The 22,786-nt window shown below is 39.1% G+C and overlaps 1 protein-coding gene across 8 annotated transcripts in view; it reads right to left on the minus strand.

Moving 5' to 3' along the window:
* Bcas3 (BCAS3 microtubule associated cell migration factor) overlaps window positions 1–22,786 on the minus strand; it is a 471,233-nt gene that overhangs the window by 359,967 nt on the left and 88,480 nt on the right. For all 8 annotated transcript variants that reach the window (XM_060387076.1, XM_060387078.1, XM_060387080.1 and 5 more), the window contains exons 9-11: window positions 16,542–16,618; window positions 8,797–8,873; window positions 3,954–4,037 (exon numbers count right to left, since the gene is read on the minus strand). In XM_060387076.1, the coding sequence (XP_060243059.1) occupies window positions 3,954–4,037; window positions 8,797–8,873; window positions 16,542–16,618 (238 nt within the window). The remainder of the gene's footprint in view (window positions 1–3,953; window positions 4,038–8,796; window positions 8,874–16,541; window positions 16,619–22,786) is intronic.

Below are 22,786 nucleotides of genomic sequence, written 5' to 3' on the forward strand. Positions count from 1 at the left end.
TCACACATACCATGAAACATGGGCATGCAAAGACACACATATATACTAAAAGCAATAAATATGGGCTGTAGAGATGGCTCGGTGGTTGGGAGTACCAGCTGCTGTTCCTCAGGACCCAAGTTCAATTCCCAGTACCCACATGGACATTCACAACTGTATTTAACTCCAGTTTCAGGAGATATGGTGCCCTCTTCTGGCCTCCATGGGCACTAACCTTCATATAAACAAGATTGTTATATAACATGTATATAACATATAATCACATTTTTATTGCATATACACATAACAATCTTGTTATATATAATTTTATATATAATATATAACAACTATAATTAGATTATATAATATATTTTATATAAATATATAATATTATTATATATAAATTATACTTAACCTATCAGGCTGGAGAGAGGGATGACTAGGTAGGTAAGGGCACTGTTCTTGCAAGAATATAATTCAGTTCCCAGGCCCTGTGTGAAGCAGCTGACAATTGCCCATACCTGCAGCTCTGGTAAATGATCTGCCCTCTTCTGGCATCCCCAGGCACCTGTACCCAGGTTCACATAACCACCACAAACTAAATAAGAGACGTTTTACTCTATTTCCCACCTTAATGAACTAGTTAATAAACCTATCAATAAAAACTCCTAATGTTTTTGTGAAATTTGCTGCAATCTTGAATATTAATCAAGGCAGTAAAGTGTTGTAGGTATTGTAATCAGCCTTGCCAGAGACCGATTAGACTCCTTCCATTCTTCGGATTGAAACATAAAAGGCTGTACAACATAGCTGTGTATGCTGGCACATGCCTGTAATCCTAGCACTTGGGAGACACCTGTGAGTTCAGGGTTAGGTTGGTAGATTTCAGGATACCCTACAAACTGTGAGCCTATGTGGTTATGGTCCTGCCTCTTGGTTCGTGGTGGGGGTGGGTTTACAATAGAAGAGTTAACCTTCTCTTGTATGCAATAGACAAATCTTAACTAAATAAATATGGATGTAAGCATCATAAGTGAGAACCAGAAGAGGTAATCAACATAGAGCCTGAATCGGGACTACCAACCTTAATTCACAAAAACAGTTCAGCCTTATCTTTGTTAAGTATGGCAAAGCTCACTGTTGTGGAATGACCAACATGGCCAAACTTTGGAAATGCTCCACAGGAGTGGTGTGGCCTAGCTTCTATATATTAGTTGTGTTTTCTACTATCCTTACTTACTTACTTACTTAGATTTAGTTGCCAAATCTAACTCAGGTTTGATTTTTTTCTCATAATCTTGTCAATATTTGTTTATCAAGATAACATGCCATCATTTTAAAAAGTAGGCATAATCTTGCAGCTCTTAGTCTTCTTAATATTGCACTATTATTCTATCTTTACTTTTGGATTTGTGCCTGTGCAAGTCAGAGACAGAGACAAATGTGGAATCACATGGACCTCCCAGTTCAGCCTACCAAAAAGCTGAGACAAACGGTATAGACCAGCACATATTTCATAATTGTTTATTCTTAAATTATAGAGAGAACACTGAAACTGTGTTTGGAAGTTACATCTTTCTGTGTGTATACAGAACAGTGCAGAGTGCATTGCTAGGAAGCCTCTGGTTATGTGAACGCCAGAAACTGCTTTGATATCTACCTCTACTGCTCTCTACCTAAGTTTTCGATTGAAATGGGATCTCGCACAGAATCTACAGCTTGCTTAAATGCCAAGATCCTCCTGTTTCAACTTCCCCAGCATTGGAGTTACATACAAGGCCAACTCTATATTTAAGGGGGTGGGAGGGTAGAGGTCCTCGGGCTTACACAGGAGCCATCTCCTCGGTCAAATCTTCCTTCCCCCCCGCCCAAGTAAACTTAATAAATTCTGACTTTAAAAAAAAAAAAAAGTGCAGTCCCCCCCAAAAAAAAGTGTAGTCCCTATACCAATAACATAACAGCAATAGGTCAGAGGAAGTATTCTGGATTATACTAATTCTCTTACTTACCATGCAAAATTATAACTATTGCATTCCTTGGAAGGTCAATTTAACAAATAATATCCAGGCAAAAATATATAAGGTAAAAATTATCAGTAGTGGTGGAAATTACCACAACATTCCAGTACTTTCTATGTAAAAAAAAAAAAAAAATTCACAAAATGGATCTAAATTAAACATCACACTGCGTTTGGGAGATGGAGACAGGAGAATCAGAATTTCAGGGTCATCTTCAGCCATAGTGAGTTCGAAGATAGCAGAGACTACACGAAAACTCATCTCAAAAACAAAAATATCATAAAATGAATTTCTAAATGATTTGACAATTTTTAAGAGAACTTTAAAATATTCATGCTTTCAGATAAGAATTAAAATAATCATATGAATGCTACATGGATTTTTTTCTGCTGTTCTGTTTTCAAAACTATTTAATGACAGACATCTTAGCTGGTTATGAATGTAACTTACAAATTCAGGATTTAACATAGAACCAATTTAAAAGCATACCTAAAAATTTAACTTGTAGAGCTGTGGATACAATACAGGAATAGAATACATAACTATCACACATGAATTCTAATCTCCAAATTAGTAATAAATGCCCTATGGGAAAAAAATGTTTTCAGCTTAGTTTCTCTGGGGAGCCGACCAGCAGTGTCCTCAGTGTCCCGCTCTGTGGATCAGGCTGAAGCTGGTCCCGAGACTACACGGAATATACTCCCTCGACTGGTCTGAACTTTCACTGACTCTCCTGACTCAGCCTCCCAAGCATTAGGATTACAATTGTAGCTGTTGTAGGTACAACAGCTTCTTAAACATACTTTCTTAGAGCCTAAATGTGGAAGAGCTGAATATAAACCTCTCATCCCACAGGGAGGTGACGGAATGTAGAGGGTTCAGAAAAAAAAAAAAAAAAATCTGCAACAACAAACAAAAGCAAAACTGCAGCTGCAATGGGTCACTCGACGTGAGAGGCGGCCAGATCCACATGTGTGAGACAGCTTAGTTCAAGAGTCCAACATTCAAAGCAGCATCTATTTGTTAAATTGCTATGGATAAACACAAAGAACACTCAAGCGTTTGCCTAATTACTGTCGTTTTTATACAAGAAAATGGAGAAATATGAACATACAGTGCTGAAAGTGTAAAGGCTTTTCCTTCCTCTGCTTCTGAGTGGAAAGTGTGTAAGGCTGAGCCCAGGGACACATTCTATGCACATCATGCAAGCATTTGTGACAATCTTGAAGTATTTTTGTATTTAACATGAAACAGTGTGACCTTTGATTCCCTTTCAGTGGCTGGCTTTAGACTGTTGTCCTCTGAACAGTTGTGCTTTCTATTACATGCTGTCATTCAGATTCCCTCTGTCATCCCTATTATTAGAAGTCTCTGTTGTAGACTTCACAATTCAAAAGAATGGTGGTTCTAAGAGTACCTTATAATCAGCACAAGGTTTAACAGGCACCATCAAAATTAACCCTCAAAAACAGAGAAGAACTCACTTGGCAAACATCAAGGGGCCAGACAATAGATATGAAAGAACCTTTGAATGTGCCAGGGGACCAACTCCAGTTTTCATCAGGAATTTTTGAAGTCAAGAAGACTCAAAAATGTTCAAAGTTGCACAGGGGTGCACACAAGCCTGTCAGTGTACGCAGGATGATGCTAATCACAAAAAAAAAGGGGGGGGGGGCGCAAGCTGCCACTTAAAACATGTACAGTTCCTTGCAATATGCTATTAATTAGTTACCAGACTTGATTCCAGTTGAAATAGACCTGGGTTTTTAATGGAGTAAGAACAAATCATACACTCACTCTTCACAATAAAAGTACTATTAACCTCAAAGGATTAACTTACAAATCACAAATTCTCACAGTGGCAAAACATTGACTTCTTACATTTATTCTACGTTTGTGAATGAAAATAAAATGGACCATCTCATTATGACTTCCACAAACTTCTGAGGTACTCACTTTAGCAGCACTAATGACTGTGGCCGTGTAAGACTGAATGTTGTCCCCACAGGCTCCGCCACGAGACTGGTGACATCGGATCAACTAGGGAAGGGGTTGGGGAGAGAAGAGCAGAGTCATTTTCTAGTAAGCGATTAAACAGTGGCTATTTTCCATACATGATAATGACGGTGGAGAGTGTTTGCCTGAGTACATTGCAGACAAAACAGCGAAAAGCCCTGCTGAGACATGTGACCCCTTTTAAAAATCTTCTGGTGCCACTCAGGCAGTTTCATGTTCAACTATGGTTCTAATTGCACAAGGAACAGGCTTGACGAATTCGTAAACTCTGAAATGGTGCGATTCGGGGTCTGGCAGCCTTTCCACAAATAAATTTTAAAAACATAATCAAAGGACTTACACATAACTTCCCAACATTAAATATTTGACATACTAGCAAATCGGATGTTTTCTCCTCCTAATTCCTCTACAAGGATTATAAAAGAAAACCTAAAACAACAAGCAAAACATTCTAGGATATTTGCATATCCAATTGTGTCTGTGAGAAGGTGGACAGAGTGTGCAGAAAGCAAGTGTGTACATTCACTAACCGGCTGCTTCAGAGGGCCCACTGCACTTGCCACTTGGGACAGACTAAACTGCCATTGTCCATGTGAATCGCAATTTTGATTCTCACTAGTTCAGATGAACCTCGGGATAAAACTCCTCATTGGCCATAACACACTTGTATTTACCAAAAATAATTATCATTAAGCTTCACATGCAACCTTTTAAAGTAGGACGGCAAAAGCAGAGTATTAGAACAACGGGCATTTTCAAAGCCTGTGAAATTAATAAAGGATGAGCTGCACCGGATTCTACGGCACAGATTAGCATACAATCCTTTCATTCCTGACTCACATGCGTGTAACTCCCTCACAGTAGTAGGAATATAACAGGCTGGGGCACCTTACATCTGGTATGTCATGGAGAGATTTCAAGGTGCCTGGTCAGTAAACGTGTTTGTCAAAGAACAAACCAAAGTGACTATTTTAGCAATTAGAAATAATAGCTTGTCCATTCAACCACAAATCCACATTCAGAGAATTATGAAAATTATTCCTCTGCTGCCTCCTGCTGCTTAAGCAGGGAAAGGCAGTATTGTGCAAAGGCTGAAACCTGTTCCCTATGACAAGTAACCAAAATACTCCTGGACAGCCAGCATCCTTAACCAGAAGGCCATCTCACCATCAGCACAAGAGCAAATTATATAGACATATAAAGGTTTCCATGTTAAAATTAAACTAAAATTATTTAAAGACAAATGGAATAATAACCATTATAGTCAAAAATATAACATACAAAAAGAACATTTTGATCATTTTTGAAAAAAAAATGGATAAATTTCTAGAAAAAAAAAACCTTAAGGAAAATGATCATTAAAGAGCAAATATGTTACTGTCTGTATTAGGCAAACATAAACAGCTGCACATATATATTATATATTGGCACATAAAAAATGAATATATAAAAATACATACAATTAAACACTAAATAGAAGTATAATAAAAATGAAGGAAGAACAAGGGGGAAAGAGGAACAACAAATTAAAATAAATATGATGAGCTGGAGAACTGGTTCAGCAGATGAAGGCATTTGCCACCAATCCTGAGGTCAATTTCCAGAAACCATATGGTAAAGGAAGACAGATAACTCCTCTAAATTGTGGTCTGCCCCATATATGCTAATGCACATACATACAAAGACACACATATGCACACCAATAAAAATTGCAAAATAGGGCTGGAGAGATGGCTCAGGTTAAGAGCACTGGCTGTTCTTCCAGAGGTTCTGAGTTCAATTCCCGGCAACCACATGGTGGCTCACAGCCATCTAGAATGAGATCTGGTGCCCTCTTCTGGGTGCAAGTGTACATGCAGACAGAACACTGTATACATAATAAATAAATAAATCTTTTTAAAAAATTGCAAAATAAAAAAGGAACTTAGGAAATCCCTCCATGAAGACCGATGAACTGTACCCGGCCTCTGGTTGCCTGTTGAGCTGGAACAGGTGAGAATTCTGTGACTTCTTTTGAATTGTAGGAACTGAACAAATAAACAGTGCTGCAATATCAGTCTACCACGCAAAGGAAGAGACGTATGATCATGAAATGGGGACAGGGGAGAACGTGGTACTAGTCTCAATGTAAACACCTTATTTTTACATCGGAGGATGTACATGTACAAATATGTATGCTTTCTTGGTTTCAGTATGGAAGTGACATGTATGTGTCTACTAGATGTTTCCAAAAAGAAACACACTGGAGTACAAAAGAGCCAGAGGGAGACTGGAGAGACGGTGCAGACTGCTCTTGCGAAAGAGCTGCTCCCAGAAACTCCATTATGATCCACAACCTCCTGAAATTCCAGGCCAGAAAAATTCAACAGCTCCCCCTCGAGTACCTGCACTCATGTGTACATACCCACACATGGACACAGACACCAAAGACAAATGAAAATAATGAAATAAAGTCTTTAATAAACAGGAGGAGAAAGAAGAACTGGCAAGAGGGCTCTGTGGGTACGAGCATTTGCCATACAACTATGAAAACCTGAATTAAGAAAACCACCCATGCCTCTGTGAAAACGTGCTGTGAGAAGTTAAGACAGGAGGATCACTGAGGCATGCTGACACGAGCCTCGCTCCACGTCCAGAGGGAAACCTCATCTCAAAAAATGAGACAAAAAGCAATAGAAGGTGACAGCTGACATCATCCACACCCCACACACAACACACATACACATGAACATACATGCACAAGTACATAAAAACACACACATAAATAAACACACATACAGGAAATCACAGTAACTGAAAACATTCTTCTAAAATTCGGTTCAACTCTGCAATGGCAAACTAGGCCTCATAAACAAAACTATCCAAAACTGAAAATATCACTACTCATGTCTTAGTACTGTTATTTACACTCTTTCTGTGCATGACGGAACATATACCTTGACAGGAAACATTATTCACATGTGTATCTGCAAAGGCCATGCAACTATCAAGGGACTTCCTTCACCTCAAACAGTATATAACTAACTGCACCTCCAACTTTAATGTGCAGCTTTCCCTATGTGGGAATCTACTCACAAGTGCCAAGGGACGGTTTACGCACATTCTTTGTGGATGTCTCCAACACTCAAAGGAAATGCATTACAGATATAAACATTAGGAGACACTATTATGTCACCCTATTTAACTGTAAAGCTCTTGAACTGTTTGAAAAGAATCATGTGAAGAGCTATTTTACGGGAAAATGAAGAGACCAGACACAAGGAACATAAATAGAGCACTCAGTAACATGCAAAATATCTTAATTTTTGCAGACAGGCTTTTGGAAAAAGAATTAAAGACTTTATCTTGAAAACTTATTTTCATCAGCCCGTTCTTGATTCTGAGCATTCCAGAGGCCAGTTGATTTACGAGTTCTGTGGCTTTACCAAGTGCTTATGCTACGTACCACATCCTGCTTTTGTCAAGAACTATTTCGTATTATTTCATAATATTCTCAAGACACAATAACCATGTAACCAAGGAAAATGAAACAAGAATGCTAATCCTGAAAGCCAACAGTATTTTTTAGACTTTATAAATAATATAGAATAATTTACAGATGAGTCCTAAGTGACATAAGAATTTATATCGTCTTGCATAAAAAAAAAATCAATCTATGCTTTTGAGATATACTATCATATATAGCAACCTTTACATACTATGAAAATCCTGATATATCAACGCCTGTATGTGCTTTAATTATTATAACAAATAGCTGGACAGTAGGATCTAGTTGTTGACCATATAAGGCCAATACAATTGTTCCAAGCCCCGTGATCACAGTCTAGCCTTTAGTCCTGGACATTGCTATCATTAAGTTAGCATTGCTGTGACAATGAATCTCAATGCTTAACTTTTAATTATTATTAAATAATCTCTAGGAAGCTGAGCTTGGTGACGCATACCTTTAATGCCAGCACTCAGGAAAGCAGAGGCAGATGGATCACAGTGAGTTCTACAATTTGAGTCTACAATGTGAGTCAAGGACAGCCAAGACAAGAAAAAAAAAAGAGAGAGAAAAGAGAAAGAGGAGAGGCGAGGGAAGGGTAGGGGAGGGGTGCAGAGGGGAAGAGAAAAAGGGAAGGGGAAAGAGGAAGAAAGGGAATGGGAAGGAGAAGGGGAAGAAGAAGAGCAAGAAGGGGATTCGGGAAGAAGGGGAAGGAGGAGAAGGGAAAAGGAAGGAAGGGAGGGAGGGAGAGAGGGAGGGAGGGAGGGAGGGAAGGAAGGAAGGAAGGAAGGAAGGAAGGAAGGAAGGAAAGAAAGAAAGAAAGAAAGAAAGAAGGAAAGAGAAAGAATCTTTGGGAGAACAGTTCTATGCACAAGCCAGGCTAGAACATCAAGGCTCTAGAAAGCCTTTATTTAAGGACAGCTATCATGTAGTGACACACGCTGCTAGTCCACAGCATGTCCAGCCGGAGACTAAGAGACCCTGACACAAAAACAAAAGAAAAATGAGATTTTTCTGTTTGAGGTAAAAGCTCACCATATAAGGCAGACCTAGGAAGCCCAGGATAGCCTTGATCTTGAGGTAACTCTCCTGTCTGTGACCCCCCCAAGTGCTCGATATACAGGTATGTGGAACCAGACCGAGCTATGAATGAATCCCTAAGGGTCAGATTAGCAACTGCACAAATAAAATAAAACATTTGCTGCTAGTATTCACCAGCAAGTATCAATTCGGAGTACAGAAAGCCCTTCCACAGCCACACCATTACAACTAACACACACCTGGGCCACAACTTACCTTATTTTCTGCATAAGCAAGCCAGCGGCTCCCAAGGGCAATGGGATTCATATTTGGCCCAGGACAAGGATAACAACCTGCAAGTTCAAAAAAACAGTATTAAGAAATGTCACAGTAACTTTTCTATGAATGCATCATTTCTTGATTAAAAAAAAAAAACATAAAAATCATAAGCTATTTTTTTCAAAACCTCATAAAATTCAAATAAATGCTTTTTTTGAGATGAGGTCTCTCTATGCACTCCTGGCTATCCTAGACCTCACAATGTAGAGCAGAATGGCCTTGAACTTACAGCGATCTGGCAGTTTCTGCCTCCCAAATACTGGGATCAAACACATGCACCACCATGCCCAACCCAGTATTCATTATTTTAATACTTAAATGGTCTATACTTTTTTATCTTCCTGCCACTGAAGCAGGAAGACCTGGAAATAACATTCTATTAAGCATTTATACTGTAATTCCTGAAGAAAGAGTAGAAGTTACAAGGAAATAACTTAAAGTTCTTAAGTATAAAGCTTTTAGATTTAAAAAGAACTTCTGAAGAAAATAGAAAGCATAAAATAGGTGCAAGAGATTATAATCACATACAAACATATCAGAAGGAAAATGATGGTGGAAAAAAGAATGAGCAATGAGCATTAATAAACTCCAAAAGATGGCTCTGTAGTACAATCTGGAAAACTAGATAATGCTATGTATTTCTGCTAGCACTCTGTTACATTCTTCTTGGTTAGAGTGACGGTTACTGATACTAATAAATGGTTCTATGATGAATTTGCTGTTTAGTACTTTCTCTACTCTTGACTAAGGGTACACAGGGTTAAGAATTTGTTCTTCTCTTTACTATTGACTCTCTACTGCCTATAGGTGTCTAGGAAATGGTGGTGGTGCTGTCAGTGCTGACATATTTTGCTGGCAACAGGAAACACAGACACCCTGTACAAAGACACACCGCACCACAAATTCCCCACAAGGCAGTATGCAGCACTTACAGATTTGAACTTAGCATTGTTTCTATTATAATGACACACTGGAATGCTAACATCACATTAAAAGAAGCTAATCTCCAGCATCAGCTTTAGAAGCCAGAGCAAGCTTTAGGCTTCTCAGGACTCCCAGGCCATGCTAATACTGAAGAGTGAGCTGAGACCAGCCAAGACTACTGTCTATATCAGTTCTCATAACTACTCTCCCAATGGTAGATGTGATCACATATCTCCTTTACGTGTGTGACTGCAACCTAATGAAGAAACATATGTACTGGATCCAGGTTCTGGAATTCCAGCGGGTGGAGTGAAAGCAGATTGTTTTCTACTCACTGAAACAGTATTTTACAGCTGGCTACAGCCACACACCACTATCCTACCCTATCCCACAAGTGAAGGGGGTAGGGGGTAGAATCTCTACAAGAGTAAATTCAAAGATGTTTACAATGCCATTTAACACAGTAAGCAGAGACAACTGGCCATTAGCAGAACCTTGGCTATCAAATTTAAAAGAAGATAGATAGAATCCCCACTCAGCTCCTCTCCCACGGCACAGGAATTGGATCACATGGTTAACCTGAGCCTCCAGGAGGCTGAGAAAGAATGGCTGCTAAGAGTTTAAGACCAAACTGGCCAAACTTCTTCCATAGTAAAGAATCTTAAAAGTACAAGCAAGTGATGCAGTTTTACCTGATATCAGGCCAGAAAGTTGTTCCTAACAGGGGCAAAACTTGAACACTTTTAGAAACACAAAAGTTCAATACTTCAAGCCTGTTAACCATGAAGATCAAACTGGCCTCAAACTCTGACATCTGCGTCTTCCTTCCGTATATCAAGACAGGAGCTAAAGGCAAGCAACACCTCTACAGCATCTCAGGCAAGGAACGTTAACAGACGTACCCAGGCAAGGCAATGGTCAAAGATGCTCCCTAAGAGCTTTTTTTTTTTTTAAATGACACCATAAAGGTGAAAAAGAAGAGCTAGAGAGACGTATTGTAGTTGAGAGCATTTGCTGCTCAGGGTTCAATACCAGTGCCCACAGGGATCATAAACAGCTATAAACTCCAGTTCCAAAGATCAATGTCCGGCTCTGCCATCTGTGTGCAGGAGGTACACATGTGATACAAAGACATACATGCAGGCAAAACACTATTGCCATAATAAAAATAAAGTGAAAAGACAACCAGCAGAATGGAGGACTATACTTGTAATTCATTAAGTGACAAATTACTTATTTTAGAAAGTAAGAATAAATCTGACAACTCAATACTGAGAAATTATTTTCAATTGAAATATGAACTAAAATACACATCATCAAATATATGAAAAGTAATCCCTGACCATCAAGAAAATATATATAAATATAAAAACTTGGAACCAAATGTTCATACCCGAGAGCTGAAAACACATACACATAAAAACAGGAGTGTGTGCTCAGTGTCATACAAACAAACCTGTAATGTTCCAGGAGGATTACAAAGCAGTTTCTGTTAATCAGTTAACAGACACATGTAACTGCCAGGAAATTTAGGATTATTATCCGTGGAAGAAGTAATATCTGAATACCGGGTGTGGTGATGCATGTCTATAATCCATTCTTGGAAGAGGCAGGAGGGTAAGTACTACAACGTCAGCCTGGGCTATGTAACACCCAGTCCAAAAAAGAAAAAAGAAAAGAAAAAGAGGAAGGAAAGTAGGCAGGCAGTGGATGGAGGCGGAAAGGATAATGAGGGCTGCAAACAGGGCTGAAGGCTATCTCTAAGTTCTGTTAGACACCAGTCATAAATATCACACATTAGATGAGATTAAGAAAATCTGAACACAACCCAGTAAAAGGCAAACATACTTTAAATAGCAACTTGAGGGTTTGCTGAAACATTATGCAGCTGATTAATGGCATTTTAAGATTTTATGAGCTTTGAGAAACTTTGTACAGTGTTTTCTGATCATTTTGCATGTATTTGAAACATGAATTGCAGCATGCCTTCCAAAAATTCAATAGGTGGGACTCATGTGCAGGTAACAGAAACATCTCACAGTTTAGTTCATGGTACATGTTCATATTTACAGAATTTTCTTCACAGGACCAGAAAACAGAGTAGTCCTCTTTACCTTCTGAAAAAACCAAAGTTGGAGGTAAATTTAACATACAAACTGACCTAGATGACAGGATTACCAATCCTTTCTGGTGTATATTACAAACATATGGGGTATGGTAGTTCCAAGCCAGCCTGGATAAATACCAAGGCACTCCTTCCCCAAATGAAAAATATATAAAGCAAGAGAGCAAAGCTGCTCTTACCCAAAATTTTAACTTTGCATTTTAAAGCTACTTCAAACTCATTTCCATGTGTTCCATGTGTTGCTCATCATTAACATAAACAAAGAACAGACATTCTAACACTAATAACATTAGGACTGCACAAAATAACTTTCCTTCTCAAACTGAAAACACGGGCAGATGCAAGGAGACTGTTTATCAGACACCCTGGTCTCTCAGGAGACTCAGTATCTGCCTTTCAACTTCAAAGGATTCTTAAAATGACTACTAATGACATCTATCAGTCTTTGTCTTTTGTTTTCCTAATCATACCTGGGTTTTGAATTTCCACATTGGACAGCTGCTCAAGACCAACTTTTCTGTACATCCAAACACAAAGGTGTCTGCTTTCTCGTCCTATTGGATACGTTCTGTTACCAGTTCTCTATCAGCTCCCTTTACCTGCTCCATCCACTCTTTGGCACAAATCTCCATGATACCTGCCCTGATGGGCACAGCAGACTCTGCTCATTTTACAATACTTTCATTGTACTCAGGCATGGCTGAGGCCTTCAGCTAAGAATGCATTATGCAAGAGCTTCCTATCCTGCTTTAGCAACTAAATGTCTGTGTGATCAAACGACATCCTCATTAAGCGGAGATCTTGTGATTCTGCACAGGGCGTGATCTTACTTCTTTCAATACCAGGCTGGGGATGCAACTGAGTTGGTACAGAGCTTGCCTGCCCCATGCCAATCTTCAGCACTGCAGAAACCAGGCATGGCAGGCCTCCAGAGATGGAGGCATGTCGGTAAGGAATTCAAGGTCATCCTGAGCTACGTGAAACTCTGTTTAACACACAAACAACCACACCAAGTGTGAACAGACAAAGACACATGCAAGAGCTGCCTCAACAGCCATGGAAAGCAGCATCTGCAGACTCCTCCATATCAATCTCCCAGCACAGAAAAACACGTGAGGTCTGTAAACTTAAATACAGAAAAAGGGCTGCTGGTGGGGCAGAAATTAGAGAAAAATAAGCTTCATTAGCATTCTGTTTTAGCAGTATTTGCCACTTGCATAAAAATTAAATCACTGAATTTGGTTTGAAATGATTTTTATTAGTGGTAGTGGTGTGTTACGGCTTGTATGGTTTGCTTTGTTTGAGATAGGGATTCTCCCAATAGCTAAGGTTGTTCTGAAACACACTATGCAGCCCAAGCTTCAAATTCACAGCAATAATCTTGTTTCAGCTTCCAAAGTGCTAGAACTTCAGGTGTAAGCCACCACCATGCCTAAAATCATTCCTTAAATCACTTGAGTAAAGCTGTTAATTCACAACTTCAAATTGCCTGCATAAACTCAATCCCTACAGTTTACAGGTTAAATAAGCAATACTCAGAATGACAATTATAGTAAGTATGAAATGAGACCTGTCACGGGGACAAAGAATCATTCATTAGAAAGTTTCCCAGCACAGTGGAGAAAGACTATAAATGCCATCAGGAGGACCAATGTGATAAGTTGCAAAGATTTGTTGTTGGTGGTTTCTAAACACTTAATGATTTCTTTGGGTTTTGTTTGTTTTCCTTTGGTTTGGGTTTTTGTTGTTGTTGTTGTTGTTGTTTGTTTCTTCTTCAGTACTCAGTATTGAGCCCAAAGCCTCACACAACCTACAGAAAAAAACTAATAAATACATATATTGCCAGCTTTTTTAAATTTTTTATCCTAAAAGTTTCTCACTAAGTTTCCCAGAAAGGACTTGAACTTGCAATCCTCCTGCCTCATCCTTAAGAGTAGTTATTGAATACGAATTTGGGGTTTTCTACAATCTCTATTAAGACAGGCTTTAAGGCATACCCAGAAAGTATGTGGGAATCCCCTGGTGACAGAATACAAGACAATGATGATTTAACTATCGGCTGTATGCCAGTTACACAGGACCAGAAAGACTGCAGACACTTACTCATCTCTTCTTGTCATGAACACTTTACATAGTACAAGAGAACTAAGACCTAAGTACAATTTGCTCTAGATACCCAGTGGGTCCAGAAACCCATGGTTAAATATTTAGGAATATGAAAATGTCCCACTCAGACAGACAGACAGACAGACACAGGCCAGGGGAGACAGCAACAAAGAGAGCTCCAGGAAGGAATGCCTACTACCCTAGCACTCAGAGGCTGATGCATAGACAGCGAACATAATATCTTCATGAGCTACAAAGTAAGAAAGACCCTGCTAAAAGGGGAGTGACAGGACAGGAGAGGAAAGGAAAGGAAGAGGCAGGAAGGGAACAGTTGGAGGGGGGAGAGATGCTAACAATACTAATATTAATATGAAGAAATTTCATTGAAGTGTAGAGAATAAATCACCAAATCTAGCTTCATCGGTACATGAAAATATTATTAAGTTTACTTATAATTTATATTTCTAATAAATAATTAAAATTGTGAGTTTTTTACTTTAATTCACAAAATAATTACAAGCCTCTATGTTTTTTAAATCAAACATTAAGGCCAATATATACTTTTATATATAGATATATATATTCATTTATTTTTTTATTCATTTATTTTGATTCATTTATTTTTGTATGTGTTGCTAGAGCTCATGCCTATGGCTGCATCATTTTGCAAAGTAAAACTCTACCAATAAAACATATCATGAGCCCACCTGGCTGAATTGTTTATCCATAAGGAGGGTATATTTTAAAGTGCGTATTAAATAAACTACTGAAATTTTAGCTAAATATCCACTATAAAAAGTATATAGTAACTGAGTAAGTTAAGGCAGGAGGGCAGCTGGAGATAGGTGAGTTCAATACAAGCCTGACTCTGTCACATATATGAGGATATGGGCAGCAAAAATTCTAAACATAAAAAAGAACAAGAAGGAAGATACAGAAGTTAGGGTGGACTTATGAGGAAATGGAAGGTGTGAATATGCTCAAAGTACACAATATAAAGATCTTAAAGAATCAATAAAAATATTATACAAACGCTCTAAAAAATCTTTTAGTCATTGCTGGCAAGCGCCTGTCACTCCAGCTCCAGGCACCAATGTCCTTTCCTTACACAAAAGTGCAACTACAAACCCAATGATGTCTCCACCACCTGTTTTCATGTTCTAAGACCTTGAATTGATAAAGATGTAACAACCATGAAATACAAACTTAAGTCTAGTTAAATGGGTCACAACAGAGATCCTTAACACTGAAGAAGCCTTTAAAAATAGCAAAATGTTAAAAATATTTATAAACTTTAAAAAACACTTCAGAAGGCTTCACACACATTTCAAACAGCAAAAACCAACAAACAAAAACAAACAAGCAAACAAAAACTACTGCTTAAATGTGTAGGGAAAGCTGACTACCCAGAAGTAACTGCAATATCCCCCTGTACTAACTAATCCGTTGGCACCCCACAGAACTACACATGCCTCTACTGTCCTACTGATCTTACAAAAGGAACGAATGAAGTGATGTATTAAGTATAATGGGTGTGCAACACAGAGAAAACGATTAAAGGCATGAGGGATAGAACCTTCTTACAATTCCTCATGATCCACAAAATCTGAAACATGCACTATGTCAAATTATTATATATGATGGTATGTAGTAAGAAAGTATTTAATTATCTATAATAGATAATTAAATAATGCAGTTATAACAAAGAAAACATCCATATAGGAAAGGAATAATGCCTACAATCCTACTAACTGAGGTTTGATACATGGTAACTGCTCAGTAAACATCTGTGTCAGTCCAAGTTCATTTCAAAATTGAGACCTGTTAGGCTATTTCTGTAAGATAGACAGAACAGACTCTTTGAAAAAAAAGAAAGAGAACAAATAGTGAACTACAGGAAAAATAAAAATTAAAAAACTTCTGTATCCCAGCCTCACTGGCATTTTGGACACCTAACTGACCCCTGTTGGCAGTTCCAGGTTGTATCTGTCATGCACGACTCAGCACCCCAGGACTACACACTCCAGTTCCTTAAAATTCAACTCACCCCTCACTTTCCCCTCCTATTCCAATCCTCTGTTGCTCTATAAAACCTAGCACTGAATTTGTGTTTGAAACAGTTTGGAACTAGACTCTATCCTACTTTCTGAACTCCTGACAGCCATGAAAGTCATGGGGAAAGGCAGAGGGAGAGGGTAAAATACTCCTACCAAGTTAAAACCCTTCATCCTAGAAAACCCCATCACTGCTTTAAGTACACATTACACATTGTGATTTCACAACAGCTCCATAAAATGGCTCCAGGAACCACTCAGTTTGAATGTGTAAGGAAAACCTTACACTATATACAGAAATACAAGGAAAGAGCTTTGGCATGATAAAATTCCATCCTAAAATTAGAAGCTACTGAGAAAGGGCTCCCATGAGAATCACAGGAGACTGTGGCCAAAACCCACTGCTGACAGCATCAAGTCAGCAACAGAAACACAAATGCACACAACAGGAAGTAAAATGATTTGGTACATACTTGTGACAAAAAATTTTTTTGTGAAAGTACAGCTATCAAAGGCAGCGATTTTCTCCTGCAAGACTACGACGAGGATCCTAAAATTAGAGGGGAAAAAAACCAGAATGGAAATATAAGTGAATATGAATTCTATAAATTGAATCATAATTAAATCATACTTTTAAAATAAAACATTTCTAATACATAGGGCAGAAAAACAATGAAATCTTTAATATAAATAAAGAAAGTGACAGAAATTGTATAGCTAAAAAGAGATCTATAAACAGTTTCATTTTCGTGTTCTCAAATTAAACAGCCAACACCGAGAATAAATAATGTTAACCAGTTGGCTACTTACTACAAGTAAGTGTTCACTGATATTTTTAAGTCAGAAATTAAATATAAAATGACTTTATGTACCCTATCGCTTTAAAAGATTACAGAATTTCTCAGTACACCAATAAAATCTGAGACACTCGTGACTCAGCAGAAGTAAGCCATTTCTAAAAGAATCAATATATTAAAATTTAGTAGCAATCCAGAAAAACAGTAAATTCAGAGAACAAAATTTACAAATAATGAGGGCGATAATTTGGAAAATAAGGAATGTATAATTAAGCTATATTTTTAAAGTTCTAATGTGATATTCCTAATATGCATTCGAAATATTAAATTACAGTTTACTGTTTCTTGTAGAATACAAAATCCCACAGTTAATAATTATTTCAAAAAAAAACTCATCCTTGTTACTAGATAATCCACATTAACTACTTTTTAAATCTTAACAGGTAAATTTTCTAAATACTATTATTTGTTATGCTTTTGATATTATTATTCAGCTCTGTCTGTTCAAAGTCTGTACCATTTGCTAGACATTTTATTGTTTCTAAGTTAATAATCTGTTGAAAGCTCTATGAGCGGCAGAGAAAGTAGCGCCTTAAAGGACTTAATACAAAACTTCATTTGTGTCCTGTGAGCAAAGAATCCACAAACCGCAAACCATCTCAAACCCTCATCAATTCCTCACACTCCTAGCACTCTTACAGAGGAAAGATCAATACCCATTTTATAGCCCTACAAAAAATATCTATCATTTAAAAAACCAAATAATGGAGCACATGAAAAGAAACTCTGGCCCATTGCTGAGAGTCAATAGACTCTTCCCCGGTTATAGTGAGCCTATAATCCACCCAGGAACTCGGAAGGCTGAGGCAGGATGGTCAATAGTTTGAGACCATCACAAACTACATATAGTAAGATCCTATCTGAAGAAAATGAGCAACGACATACACACAAACACAGACAGACAGACCACATACATGACTACCAGAAACAGTTCTGAATCCTGTAGGGGTGGGGAGCTACAGGACTTGGGTGCTCTCTTTCCTTCTCTGTATTTCTTTTAAAACTTCTATGCTAATTAAAAACAGAATTTATAAAATTTGCAGGCAAATGGTGGGATCTAGAAAAGATTATCCTGAAGCAGATAGAAACACATGATATGTACTCACTTATAAGTTGATATTAGCCATATAATATAGGATAAACATGCTAACATCTATAGTCCTAAGGAAACTAAATGACAAGGAGAACCCTAAGGAGGATGCTTAATCTTCATTCAGAAGGACAAATAGGATAGACATCAGAAATAGGAGAAGACAAGGAACAAGACAGGAACCTCTACCCAACAGGGTATCAAAGCAGATACTGAGACTCATAGCCAAACCTTTGGCAGAATGCTGAAATCCTTATGGAAGAAGAGGAAAATAGCAAGACCTGGAGGAGACAGGAACTCCACAAGGAGAACAACTGAGCCAAAATATATGGGCCATGTGGGACCGATACTCCAACTAAGGACCATGCATGAAGAAGACCTAGAGCACCTGTTCAAAGAAAGCATATTGGCTGCTCAGTTTCCAAGTGGGTTCCCTAGTAAGGGGTACAGGGGCTGCCTCTGACATGAACTCAGTGGCTGACTCTTTGATCACCAACCCCTGGAAGGTGCAACCTTGCCAGGCCACAGAGGAAGATGATGCAGCCAGCCTTGATGAAACCTGAGAAGCTAGAGTCAAATAGAAGGGGAGGCGGTTCTCCCCTATCTGGGGACTAGGGAAGGGGCATAGGGGAGAAAAAGGAGGGTGGGTGGGGCTGTGAGGAGATGGGGGGGGACTGCAGCAGGGATAAAAAGTGAATAAACTGTAATAAATAAATATATAAATAAAATTAAATTTTAAAAAAGCAGATCTTTCCCACCAATTCATGGCCTTTCATAACTTTTTAAAATCAAGAGATTGTGAAACTATAAAGTGATTTACATATAACCTAACTTTGTAGTTAAATTATATGTAAATCAACATATATAAACACAAATAATTCCACATACCTTAAAACTTTAAGTGAAACTATGTAGAACACAAATAGTTCAAGAAAGATAGCTAATACAAAGAGCATCCCTAGTCACTATGGTAAATGCCACTAAGACCGTGCATTAAATAGCCATATGTAAAGAAAACATAACCATACAATTACATGAGACCCATAACTCAAAATAAGCAAATAACACTAAAATACAAAGGGGGGGGGCAGGAGGCAGGGTAGGAGGTTTTAAGCTCGGCACTTACAACACTCACTGCAGAAGCATAAGGACCTGGACTAGGATCCCAAAACTCACACAGCAATTGAAGCCTTTCTGTAATTCCAGCTTCATAAGAAAGGAGATAAGCCCAGAGAAAGGAGGCTACTGAAACTAGCCAGAGCTGAGAGTGCTAGGTTAACCCTGCCTCAATTAATAAAGTACAAAAACGTCAGGGGATGATTCCTGATGATTCCTGGCCTCTACTCCCTTTAGTACATATTTTCAAGGACACCTGAAAACACACACATACCATACACATATGAAAAACAGAAGGTGGGAAAGTGGGGCCTGTAATCCCAACAGTTGGGAGGGTATCGGTGGAGTTTGAAATACAGCCTCGGGGCTGGAGAGATGGCTCAGAGGTTAAGAGCACTGACTGCTCTTCCAAAGGTCCTGAGTTCAATTCCCAGCAACCACATGGTGGTTCACAACCATCCATAGTGAGATCTGGCGCCCTCTTCTGTCATGCAGGTGTACACGCAGGCAGAACATTGTGTACATAATAAATAAATAAATTTAAAAAAAAAAAAAAAGAAATACAGCCTCTACACAATAAGGCCCTGTCTAAAAACAGAAATGAAACAAACAACTTGTGTCTGGCATTCCACCAACTACAATAAACGGAATCTATAATTAAAAATAAAAATGTATAGAATGATGACAGAAAAGAAGCAAGAATTCCCACCTTGTCCTTCACTAGACACGCTACAGTCATCCCAAGGACTAAATGCAGATGCTACAAACAGCACCTCAACAAATAAAACAGCCTAATGGCAAGTGCCAACAAAAGCAGGGTATCAACACCCATATCCACTAACACAGCATGAATTTTTTGGAGAAGGAGGTCTTTCAAGACAGGGCTTCTCTGGGGAGCCTTCGTAAATCAGGCTACCCTCAAACTCACAGAGATCCACCTGCCTCTGCCTCTAATAATTTTGTTTTGTTTTTTTTGTTTTTTGGTTTGTTTGTTTGTTTGTTTTTTTCAAAGTACCAACCAGAAAGAATTTGAATCCTAAACAGCCTGGGTATCTGGTCCCAGAACTGGCTGTTACATAGATCTACTTGTCTTTTTTCTCCCATCAAATATTAGAAAATATTGCACCAAAACAGTCAATTCTTATCAAATCATGACTAAATATTAACACTAAAATCATGAACTTCACACCCTAGTAGGAAGCTTTATTTTTATGCACCCTCAAACCCAAGATGGGAAAGGAGTGCTTCCTCTACCTGTAGCCTAGGCTGGCTTTGAGCTGTGGCCCCAAGCCTCAGGCTCCACGCGCTGCACCGTGTGACATGGATCCCACATGTTTCCTAACATTTGATAGATTCTGATAGAGGCTAGCATATGGTGAAATCTTTTTCATTGTACTTTCTAATATGTACATATGTCAACACTACTGACTTCAAGTTTAAAAACCACTGAATTAACAATGTGAAGCGTAAGCCCTCCACCCTCACCAAAGTCAGAGGGAGAAGGACTGTGGCTATACTGCCACAAATGACTGGTTTTCTACATGAGTCTTGGTGATCACAAATCAGTGAAAATCATTTTTCTTCCTGCAAACTGAGAAAAGCAAGTAATCATAAACTAAATCTGGGGGCAGAAAAGTTTTACATCTACAAAAGACAGTACCCAGGTGGCAAGGAGGAAACTCTAGGTGAGGGGGAGGAATAGGGTGTGCACATCCTTTTAATCCCAGCACTTGGGAGGAAGAGGCAGGTGGAGCTCTGTGAGTTTGAGGCCAGCCTGGTCCCTGGACAGCCAGGACTACACAGAGAAACCCTGCCTCAAAAAAACCACAAAAAACACCTGACCCACAAGAACTAATGCTGCCTAGAACAGGGAACAATGTTCAACAGAGGACAAATGAGAGCTCCTATTTTCAGAATTTGAGGTGATACCTGGAAAAAGATATTTGAACAGGATGATAAGAAATGGATGTCAGCTAGGCCCATGGTGCAGACTTATAATCCCTAGTGCTCAGAAGATAGACACAAGAGAACGGGGTGTTCAATGATACACACTGAGCTCAGGGCCAAACTGGGGAAATTAAGGTCTGGCCAGGACACTAATGCCTAGCATCTCTGGGGCCACAGGTTTGATCCCAAGCATTAAAAATGAATCATAAGAGGGATGATGGTGATAATGATGATGAAAGTTTTATGAAAGACAAGGAATCTGTCACACATACATGCACAAGTGCAGGTACAAAGAGGAAAGCAGTTCATTCAGAGACGGGAAGCCAACCATGGTGGCTAAAGCCTGGAAATCTTGCATGAGTTCAAGCTTTGGGAAAGCAAGTGAAAAAAACATCTTTAAAGGGAAAGAATAACTAACATGTGAGACTAGGCAGCCAGCGGGGTGCAGGGCGGCACACGGCTCCAGCGCGCAGCCAGCTGCTCTAGAACGTGCTCTGTCAGTGCATGCCCTCAATCAGTTTTCCTCGCTGACCTGAGTTTTGACCTTTTCTTGGGCTCTGTATACATAAATTTGTGCTCTTCATGAAACGTACAGATATGTCTGGCTTCCTGTTAAATTTTCTAATATACATTCATGTGTCCACTGGCTCCAGTAACTTTTTCAGGCTGCATTATTTCTTCTTGCCCTCTTTTGGTTTTATGAGACTGTGTCACAGACTAGCCTCAAGCAGGCTACTTAGGGGTTCTGGAATTACATGGATATGTCACCTCGTCCATGCGTAATTTCTACTGCACATATTAAAAGCTTGCTCCTCTGCTGAGGCTTAACATGGCACACCCATTTAGATGTGTTTGGCATGTTCCACTGTGAGCAGCTTTCAACACCGAGGGTAACCCTTGAACTGTAGGTGGTTTGGGATTCCTTATATCCACAAACAGAACGGACATGCCTGGTCTCTGCTCCCTTTCACAATGTGGGACATTTTAAGGTAGAAGAGTGGTTCTTCCCCAGCTTCCCACTGATGCTTGCTGCATCTCCTACCCTGTCTGTCTGAAGCTACAGCTGTGGCTTTGTCTGCCACGCCCCCAGCATCAGATCTTGACAGCCTCTGTCATTACATAACCTTAACCCAAGTAAGGCAGCAGCAAACAACAGACCTGCTCTGTGAACTGCTACTACTCTCTCACTATTCTAGTCACCTGATCCATGTGATTAGCGTTACAATCAAGGAAAATATATAAAAGCATCAAGACTGTTTTAAAGTCACAACAGTTGCTTTATTTAAATTATCCAATTACTGAAATTTATTTTTCAAATTTAAATAAACTTTATTTAAATTATCCAATACCTTCCTAGAAAAACAGTATCTTCACATCTTCTCCCATGCACCAGACTGGGATGCACCAGACTGGGATCTTTCATCAAAATCAGGTAGAGATGACAGGACATTCTCAGAACTCCCTACGGGAAGCTTGTAGCCTGAGCTACCCTCAAGAGGTCAAGAGCCCTTGGTGGAACTGGCCAGGAAACCAAGGACTTTGGACACAGTGCCCTCGGGGAAGTAGCAGGATCCCCTAAGTCAGTGCTGCCATCCTGTTCCAGTGGGACTTCGCCCTCACCCACCCTCTGTACACTTGCCAATGTCCCAGAAAACCCTCTGCTATGCTAATAAAAGGAGTTTGCATAGACTCAGGTTGTGCACATATC

Source organism: Meriones unguiculatus, chromosome 7 (genome assembly GCF_030254825.1).
Source record: "Meriones unguiculatus strain TT.TT164.6M chromosome 7, Bangor_MerUng_6.1, whole genome shotgun sequence".
NCBI classification, from domain to species: Eukaryota; Metazoa; Chordata; class Mammalia; order Rodentia; family Muridae; genus Meriones; species Meriones unguiculatus.